Source organism: Fomitiporia mediterranea (assembly GCF_000271605.1).
Source record: "Fomitiporia mediterranea MF3/22 unplaced genomic scaffold FOMMEscaffold_4, whole genome shotgun sequence".
NCBI lineage: Eukaryota > Fungi > Basidiomycota > Agaricomycetes > Hymenochaetales > Hymenochaetaceae > Fomitiporia > Fomitiporia mediterranea.
In genome coordinates, this window is record NW_006760389.1 from 2,816,617 (window position 1) to 2,826,627 (window position 10,011).

The 10,011-nt window shown below is 42.2% G+C and overlaps 2 protein-coding genes across 2 annotated transcripts; one reads left to right on the forward strand and one right to left on the reverse strand.

The window, feature by feature from the left end:
• Positions 1-2,078: 2,078 nt before the first annotated feature.
• Positions 2,079-4,220, forward strand: FOMMEDRAFT_154266 (general substrate transporter; the record flags this gene model as incomplete). Its single annotated transcript, XM_007264806.1, has 9 exons — positions 2,079-2,310; positions 2,365-2,466; positions 2,524-2,797; positions 2,850-3,188; positions 3,250-3,349; positions 3,410-3,668; positions 3,722-3,750; positions 3,821-4,117; positions 4,179-4,220. 9 exons carry the CDS (start codon positions 2,079-2,081, stop codon positions 4,218-4,220), a joined length of 1,674 nt encoding a protein of 557 aa, XP_007264868.1.
• A 326-nt stretch (positions 4,221-4,546) lies between these two features.
• FOMMEDRAFT_145710 (alpha/beta-hydrolase) lies at positions 4,547-7,091 on the reverse strand (the record flags this gene model as incomplete). The annotated part of the gene is made up of 13 exons (XM_007264807.1): positions 6,587-7,091; positions 6,450-6,526; positions 6,381-6,401; positions 6,052-6,328; positions 5,904-5,993; positions 5,772-5,846; positions 5,472-5,716; positions 5,299-5,420; positions 5,174-5,233; positions 5,016-5,101; positions 4,951-4,957; positions 4,852-4,894; positions 4,547-4,801 (listed from the first exon to the last, which is right to left on the reverse strand). The coding sequence occupies exons 1-13, from the start codon at positions 6,927-6,929 to the stop codon at positions 4,547-4,549; spliced, it is 1,701 nt and encodes a 566-aa protein (XP_007264869.1). The 5' UTR covers positions 6,930-7,091.
• Positions 7,092-10,011: the final 2,920 nt, after the last annotated feature.

Below are 10,011 nucleotides of genomic sequence, written 5' to 3' on the forward strand. Positions count from 1 at the left end.
CAGAACTCATCAGTTCTGAACCAGAATACAAAGTAGAGTACATAGTAGATACTAAGCTAGTATATAGAAAGCTCAAGTTCCTTATCTACTAGAAGGGATACCTAGTTGAAGAACACACTTGGGAACCTGCTGAGAATCTCACCTATACTACTAAGGTGATCTAAGACTTCTATTGACTTCATCTGGGTGCTCTGTGTCAACTCTACCTCACAGATTTCCAAACCCTACTATTCTGACCTATGTCTGAACTACTGACTAAGCCCAATGTTTACCAATCAGGATGATTGGTTTTAGAGGGAGGGTAATGTTACAGTTTTCTACTCTTGTACCTTCAGTTCTGAGGGTTCTACACCCTTCTGTACTAGAACTCAGGACTTCCATCCCTTAGGGGCACTATCTATAGACTATATGTATACTGACTCTTACTACTACCCTTCCTTACTTCATCATTCTATTCCTTTGACCACCCCTTCATTCTTTGTTCCTTCTATGATCTCTTACCCTTTATCCATCCCTTTATTCTTTGTACCTTTATCTTTGACCTTCCTTTCTTTCATTCTTTGTGGCTTATCATTCTTAGTAGCTCATGCTTCCTGAGTGCTCTTGTGTAGTTTAGTATATATAGGTGTACAAGATCAGACTGGTCCTGTAGTCTTAATCTTGTCTACTCTAGGTAGTCCTGTACTCTTAGACTTACTCTATATACTCTACTCTTGTCTCACTCTCTCTCTCTACCCATTCTGCAAGTTCTAACTATGTTCTGGTACTTGCATTCTGTATTTCTGTTGTGTAGGATAGTTGTAGCCTGAGTCCCCTTGCTGAGCCTTCAGGTCCCCTCTACACTGTTACTGACAAAATAGTTATATTTAGTATGTTAATTATTTTAAGTTCCTGATTAAGATTATGACAGTCTGTGACTGATCTGCTCTTTTGCTGACAGTCTCAGAGTTTAACTACTCTACTGAGTCACCCTTTCAGATATTACACAAGACCCTGTGTGTCAAACTCATAAATACTAAGAAGTGGATTTTAGAATTAAAATAGGCTAATATGTCTAGTAGTCTACTGTACTTGTAACAGCCTTAGTGAACAGTTATATAGAAATACAGACTATTGCTAGCCTCTCTATCTGCTGCAAAGTAACATTGTACTTGCTCAGAGTAGAAAACAGGATCAACACCATTGCTTAATTCTACTCATTCTCATATAAAGAACTAGTTCTCATTGTCTTCTCATGCCTTTCATGGACCAACCTTTGCAACATCCAACCTACTAATGGACTCAGGACTGGCCTGCTCTGGATAATCAGATATTTGATTCTGGGATAAACCTGTGAGAGCACTGTCCAGATGCACACTCAGAGTCTCTAAGTCGGCGGTAGTTCGAAGATTTAAACTTTATCATTATGTAATTATTTGTACCGAACAAATATCGTTGTAATTTTTTGTTTGAAGTGATAAGTCCAACAGCTGTCTAACACTGTTATGACCGGCTTGAGAACAACACAGTTTCCTGATATAAGGGACTTTGATACTCCTGAAAGATCCTTTCATGAAGAACTTCTGCAGCCTCCAAGGCGTCTTTTCACTCTGTAACTGACTCGAGGAAGCCTAGGGAAAACTTCCATGACGGGACAAAGCGCCGATTTTTCGGCGGAAGGGTCCTTCCCATAAACTCTCGGTACCGCTCTCCACCCGCCATGGTACTTCCTTTTGGTCTGCACTTGATCTTGTGATACGTTTTATCTGTGCGTCGTTTCGGCAGCGGTGGCCGGCTTGGCATGCCATTGGCATCTAATTTTAAAGTCGGAGGATCCTACTATACCCCGATAATCTTGCGAGAATGATTCTTTTGTGGCCATTAGACCCGCTTGCATTTATTGCCCCACATGCAACTGACTTGCTTCTCTAGGATAGCAAAGCTATCAAATGACCAATATTATACTTGCCAAGCAATCGGATTACTGTGACTGCCTCAAGGCACTGAGCTGGACAGTAAAGCGGGAAAGCCTCCAGAATACTTCAGAGAGCCTTTTTTAGTGACTGACTGTCGTTGTATTCTGGGTTCGCCACTAGACCATGTCCGAGGTCAAGCTCTCTGGTTCAGCTTCGCAATTGTCTCATGAAGAGATAGATGTTGAAAAGCATGACGAGATTCATATACCTGGACTTCATGTCCACCATGTACACAAGATTGGAGGGGAGATTAAGGATGCGGAGGTAAAGGAGGCGAGGAACGCTGCATTTGCTGCTGCTGTTGCTGCTGGCAGTACGAATCCGCTTAGCAAGGCAGCATTCGTCATTTACACTTGTAGGTGGATTTGTCACATTTGTAGTTGCAGATATTGACTAAGTCTGTATACAGGTGCGGCAGCGGCTTTCATGTGCTCGTGCGGAAATGGATATGATGGATCACTCATGACCGCTATTAATGGGATGACTCCTTATCAAAATCGCTTCAATCAAGGTAGAGCACTCCTCTTCCACAAACAAAACATATAACCTATTTTTCTTATCTATTAAGGACATCTCAACGTTTCGACCGGTATAATCTTCTCGATTTACACAATTGGTCAAATGGCAGGGTCACTCTTTGCTGGACAGATATGTGACCGATTCGGACGAAGAGCTGGGATGTTCGTCGGTTGTCTAACGATTATGGCTGGTTCTGCTATCATTTCTTCATCAATGGAACGTGGGCAGTTTATTGCTGGAAGGTTTATTCTTGGGATGGGTATTGCAGTTGCAACGATAGGTGCTCCGACCTATACGGTGGAAATAGCTCCGCCGCATTGGAGGTTCGTTTTTCGAGAGCGGAAAGGCAATGGGTGCTGATACTTGTTTTGCCAGAGGACGACTTACATCTCTTTACAATACAGGCTGGAACGGTGGAGCGATCCCCGCTGCTGCAATCACCCTTGGGACGTCAAACATCACTAGTGATTGGTCATGGAGAATCCCGCTTATCCTTCAAGCATTTCCCGCGACGTTGGTAGTTCTCACAGTCTGGTTCCTCCCCGAGAGCCCCAGGTGGTATTACATGCACGGCCAGGAAGAGAAGGCATTCGAATTTCTGAGAAAATACCACGGGAATGGAGATATTAATAACCCAATCGTTCTACTTGAGATTGAAGAGTTCAAGAACAACATCCAGTTGAATGGGTCTGACAAGCGTTGGTGGGATTTCAAGTAGGCCAAGATAACTCGTCGCAGGCGTAAATTCTTTATCTGACGAGGGAATATCACATAGGGCGCTTATCAAGAACCATAATGCAAGATGGCGTATGCTCATGGTCTTCCTAATGGGCTTTTTCGGACAGATGTCAGGGAATGGTTTGGGATACTTCAACGTAAGTATTGAAACGCTCCACTCCACAGTCTCATAGCAGACGTTTATGATCTATTTTCAGCTCTCGATTTACCAAGCATTGGGCTTTGACAAGCAAATGCAGTTCAACATGAATCTGATTGGGACATGCTGTAACGCTCTAGTCGCATGGGTTGCAGTATCTCTTGAGGACCGCATGCCCCGCCGCAAGGTGCTGGTATGGGGAACTTTAGGCTGCTCTTTGATGCTAGCTGCGAATGCTGGATTCTCTGCAGCATGGGCCAACTACGAGGAAGGTCATCAAAACCTTGATGTTGGACGTGCTGGAGCGGCATTCTTCTGTAAGTCCCCCCTGCTCTGAATAGCTATATTGCTGACATTGATCGAATATTAGTCTTATTTGGTGTTGTTTACGCTTTTACGGTATGTCTTGCGTTCAAACAAGACTTCTTTTTTTGGCCACCTAACTGACAGCAGATTTACATTGTTTTAGTATACACCTCTCCAATCCCTCTATCCAGCTGAATGTCTCGAAAACACGACACGCGCAAAAGGCGTCTCCGTGAAGATCTTCATCATCTCCTGCACATCCTTCATCAACCTCTTCTGCACGCCGATCGCGTACGGCCGTATCGGCTGGAAATACATTCTAGTATTCGTATTCTGGGACGCATTTGAGACGGTGATTTGGTATTTCTTCTGCGTAGAGACTGTTGGGTTCACCCTGGAAGAGTTGGATGAGATATTCTCGGCGCCGAACCCGATCAAGGCATCTACGCAGAAAAAGAAGGTAAGTCTGCTCCTTACGGCGGGGATTAGATTGATCTGTTGCTGACGTCACTCTTGAATAGATTGTCGTCAAGAAAACAGGTGATGTGTTTGTTGTTGATTAACGCTTGTAGGTTTGCAGTTCTACAGAGTGCTAGAACAGAGGGTCGTGTGAGGCCGCTGTTCGCTCAATAGCCGCACTCTTGGGTATTAATGGCACAATTCCGTGTACTCTCTTATATAGTTTGGTTGTCGCGCACTGAAAAAGAAAGTTCATTCGATTCTTATTCCATTTAATCTGGGTGCAAGCAATCCTAAGAGCACAGCCAATACAGACCTAGATAAACGAGGAAACAAAAGGCCGTCCTCTCAACACACACCAATAACCCACATTTGAACTTCTGCGGACCAATCTTACGTGGGCTCAGCTTGATTTGAAGAATATACTCACTCAAAGCCTTGTCTGATTCGCGACTTTCTCCGACATCCAGAACTTGCAGCGCTCGATCTGCTCTGGAGGCGTAATCTCCATCATCGATGCACTCGCCATCAAGCTTGAGTTTGGAGGTTGGCTGAGAACCATCCGACTGCCAGACGAGAACGGCGGCCACTCTGGCGAAATAGCCTCCCGTGAAGTTGAAGGATTGCCAGAGGATATGAAGGACGTCCAGTATGCAATGGACTCCTTTGACAGAACTGCTTCGGTCTAATGGAACGTTCATTTTGCTAAAAGTACTCAGGGGTAATTATCCTTACGGCATTGAACGGAGTAAACGTGAATCCTGCATTTGGAGCCGAGCTAGTATAATGAATGATGTGTAAGGAATTTAGTCGTAGAGTAATTAATGAACGTACGTTGTACCTAGGAATATAAATCTCTTAGCTAGGGAACGACCTATTACCTGGGATAATTGACCTACCATCGAACAAATAGAAAAGGTCAGAAGTATGCATCACACCTTCCCATGGTGTCTGCGCGAGTAACACAGGGTTCGGTGAATTGAACCTGGATAATGGTAGCAGAAACGGTTAGAGACAGACGCTTAGAGAAAAGCATCTGATGTGAACCGTATGTTACCTATATGTGAAGATGTTCTTGACCCCTTTCTTCTGGAGATTCTGAGCGAGGAACATGTCCCTAGATGACGATGTAGCTGGGTGATGTACTCCAGGAGTTTAATATTGTAATAGAAACAGACGTACATGCAGCCATAAGCGATATCTTGATACATAATCGCCGCGCGATCATATTGCGTGGCAAACGGACTGCCAGGTACTCCTGGTGCTGGGTATATGGCAAGCGCTTCTTGTATTGTTTCATTCGTCTTTAATTTGATTGTAAGTGTCCAGTTGATAAAGCGGGAAAGACAGCTCACAATGTAAGGACGAATGCGCGAAAATACAAAACGTATCACATCCGCATCCGTTTTATAGTCTTCAGGAGTTCCACCCACTGAAAAGCGTCCATCATTTGTGCAATGACCACCTATGAAATCGACCACGCTGAAGTTACCCGACCTGATGAGCGCAACCCGCAATTCCGGGCGAATGCCACCGGGCCCGTCAATAACCGGCGCAAGAGTTTCGAATGGAACCGCATTGATAGCTGCTATCAGTGCACCTGCGGCCATAGGAAATTAAGAATCCTAATAGGTGAGGATAAACAAGCTACTGACCAAGCGAAGCATTTCGAAGACAAGACATGACTTGCGGATCAGAAACGGGGCATCCGATGACTTCCGCAATAGTTTCTGGGGTCGCTGCGTAAGGACGAAGGACAGTGATCCTCGGAGTGAGGCACGGCTTACTAAACATCGACTCGGAGTCATTCGCCGTGGGAGTAGAAACAATCCCAATCGACTGCGCAATTGCACGCTTAAAGGGAGCTGGCTTGGAACCTATGACAAGGTTGTCGATACACGTTGATCAGACAGAACAGAAACGCTCAAAGCTAACCTCCATAAGCAGTCATTTGCATTACGACGCTTGCACTGCCAGCGCTCTGACCGTCGATCGTCACCTCGTCTGGATCGCCTCCGAAGCTCGCAATATGACGTTGAATCCACTCAAGAGCAACTCGCTGGTCGAGAAGTCCGACATTTAGATCACCATCCGCCTGCACGGCGCTTCCTGCGAGAAAACCGAATGCATTGAGACGATAGGCCATGGATACCCCGATAACCTTCAAATTGGACTGATTGACCCAATCGTATAACGGAAACCCTTGCGGTGTCTGGACCACGTCACAAAACAATACCTCTCTGCCTAATTGAAATATGACTCACACCGTAGACGAATCCACCCCCCTGTGATAGTTGTCAGTGCGGACGAATCGCACCATTTGGACAACATACATGAATATAGACAATGACCGGGAGTTTGTCTCCTTCCTTCGCATCGGTCGGTTTCCAGATATTAAGAGTCAGGCAATCTGTTGTAAAATCGTCTTTAGTTTATATCTCTTGGTGAAGTTGTTTCAAAAAGTCAGCACCTTCTTCCCCAATTCCAACCTGTGCAGGCTGCTGAATGCACGGTGGACCCCAGTTACGCGTGTCCGTGATTGAAACAATCCCACCATCCACGACCCGCTCATCCAGCGGAACAGGGGCTCTGAAACGTAGATCTCCAAGCGGTGGTAGTGCATAAGGTATTCCACCAAAGAAAGTCACTGGCCCGTTAGCCTGTCCCGTTGGTGACGTGGAATTGCCTGCGAAAGCAGCATAACCAAGATTGACCACAGGACCAAGAGGCGAACTCAGCTGAGGCAGAGCGAAAGCGGTAGCGACAAATGCCAGGGCAAACGAAAACAGTAAGCGAGGTGTGGCGAGAGCCATTCTGGCGGCGTCTGTCTCAAGTACATTGTAGAGGCAGCGTCGTATTCTTATAGTTCGAGTGGCTGACTAGAATGCAGCGCCGTTTGATCGCTTTCTAGCGCATCTATCCTTCCTCCGGTCGGTAATTGATTCTTTCTGACCATCTTCAAGGCCCGCGGCCCGAAAACAACACATTGTCGTTGAGCAGTGGTCAATGTTCAGTCTCAAGTGTACTGTGTAGTCCTCGCAGAACGAGATCGACATTATTGCACGTGGTAGCCGCAGATCATTGAATATCTTTCAGTTCAGTTCATTTTTGCTGCTGCTACTAATTTGACGTCTCTCTCGTGTATAAGTACTTTTCGAGGGTTAGGCGGTCCTTTTCTTTTTTTTCTTCTAGCTCATCATACTGACATCCACTAGTCAGAGAGTCCTGCATGTCCAAACAGAATATCATCAGACTCTCAGAAATTTGTTCCTCATTCATTTCAACATGTACCAGCTGACGAAAATAGATTGCAGAAGCTGTGTTTGTATCAACGGGAGGGATGCACGTGTGAGGGTCTGTTTTTCTTTCGGTTATACGAGTAATTGAATGACCCTGACTTGTCAATCTTTGAGATGTTTCAAGTATGATATATCTACTAGGTATAGCTATTATATTAGATACTATTAGATTGCGCTCTGGATTAGGAAATCCCCAATTGCCTTATGTAGAATTACTACACTTGGAATGTCTTGGACTATCAGACTTCACTATGTAGTATATAAGGTAGACACTTGCTTGATGTCTCAATAAGAGAGAGTACTTGGGGCACTCCTACTATGCTTGTTAAAAGGTTATGAGCCTTAGTGCCTATTGAATGCCCCTACACACTTGCTCTTACAGAATGCCTTTGCCTCCTGCTAGACCACCAAGCCTAAGACCTCCCTCTCCCCCCAAACCCATTACAATGTTGTCTACAATGCATACCTTTGTTAATACTATGATGAAGGACTCTGACATTACAAAGTTCTTTGAGAGAACAGAAAAGTTGGCTAGTGTAAAGGGATATAAGATATGGCACTTGTGCATACACAGTGTACTCACTGCTATGATGCTCTTAGACTATCTAGAGCACAATCCCCCTTCCTCTAATGATGCTGGCATACACACAGGTAATGTTTTGTATCACTGTATAACAAAAACAATAACTGATACAATTTATGTGAACTTTACAACACATACAAGTGTTAGAAGTCTCATAAAGGTACTTTCTGAACAATACAATGTTCAAACAATGATGACACATGCTGTAGACATATTTATGTTGTTTACAGTAAAAGGGTATGTATCACAGTTTGATAAGATGTTAGACAACATTGAACAAATCTATAGGTAGTTGTCTACACATAATAAAGCCCTTAATAACAATATGTACATCTCAGCAATTAACCTTACTACTCCTTGTGAGTATAGATGGGTAGCAATAATGCTAGACAGGCAGATTACCTATTATAATCAACTACCAATAGTTACAGCAGCTCAGAAAGACATTCTGACACTAGCTAAGTTGATACACAAATTACAAAACACATATACTGAGTATCATTCTTAGTACTCTCAAACAAAACAAGATACTGAACAAGACAGTCTACAAACAAAAGGCAAAAGTGTAGCTAAAGGCAAAACAAAGCCTTATAATAAAGTTAAATGCTACAACTGTAATAAGTACAGACATATGTTAAAAGACTGCCAAAATCCTCTAACAAGCAAAACAACAGAAGCTTGAAAGAAAAGGCATAAGCAAACAGCTACTGCTTCTACTACTACTACTACACTGTCTCAACCTGCACTTAATATAGCAGTATTCATTAGAGACAATAACAAAACAGTATTCATTGAAGATGTTAATGAAATGCTAATACTAGAGTCTACAATCACAGAAGTCTCAGCATCAAGTTCTAGCAGCTTACCTGTTCAATCTGCTCTATCTGCTGAATCCACTCTATCTACTGAATCTAATGTATTTTCAGCATTTGAAGTACAAGAGGATAGTGTCATACAAGTAGACAACTTTATGAACTCATTTGACAATATGAAAGAAGTCATTAAGGAGTTCAATTATAATCCAAACATATGTATCAACACAATACATTGTAATGATACTGAACTAATACATTGTATTAATATATTAGACTCTGGTACAAACATACACACTACTCCATACTTGTTCTGTCTTACAAATATTCAGAACTTGACCCTAATAAATGTTACAATTGTAAATAAATTGTCATTCACACTTAGCAAAAGTAGAGTGATGACATTTAACATAAAGTTACAAGACAAAGTTGATGAGCATACTAAGGTGAATACAATTTCACTACAAAACATATACTATCATCCTAATCTGAACTTTATACTTGTTAGTAAAGTGCTATTATACAAAGCAGGATATGTTTTAACAAAAACAAACAATGAATGTATTATTTATTCTCCTGCTCATACAAAGATTAGTGAAATACATGTACAAAATAACTTGTATATGATAGTTTCTCATCATAATAAACGATCTATTAATGCAATCACTATTGTTGATTTACATTAACAAATGGGTCATGTTAATTTCAATTACTTGCACAAACTCATACAAGAGTATCCTGAGATTATAAGTCAAAGGATAACAGATGATAAAAATGCATAGTGTACAGATTGTATCAAAGTAAACATACAATACAATGAAATACCAAAAATATGAACAACACCTCTTACACAATCTTATAGAGATTATCTCCATATTGATATTTGGGGACCTGCCCTAGTACAAGCTTACAGCAAGTACAAATATCTTTTTACTATTGTAGATAACACTACACAATGGGTAACTATGCTACCTATGTAGTATAAAAGTGATGCTTTCACAGAATATGTAAAGCATACAACAAAACTCTTTACACAGTATGGTATAAGAGTTAAAACTCTCTAAAGTGATAACAATACAGTGTTCCTAAGTAAAGACTTCACTACATACATTGAAAGTCAAGGAACAATATGTAGATTAACAGTACACAATACACTACAGTAGAATGGAGTTGTAGAACATATACATAAGACTATCTTTAA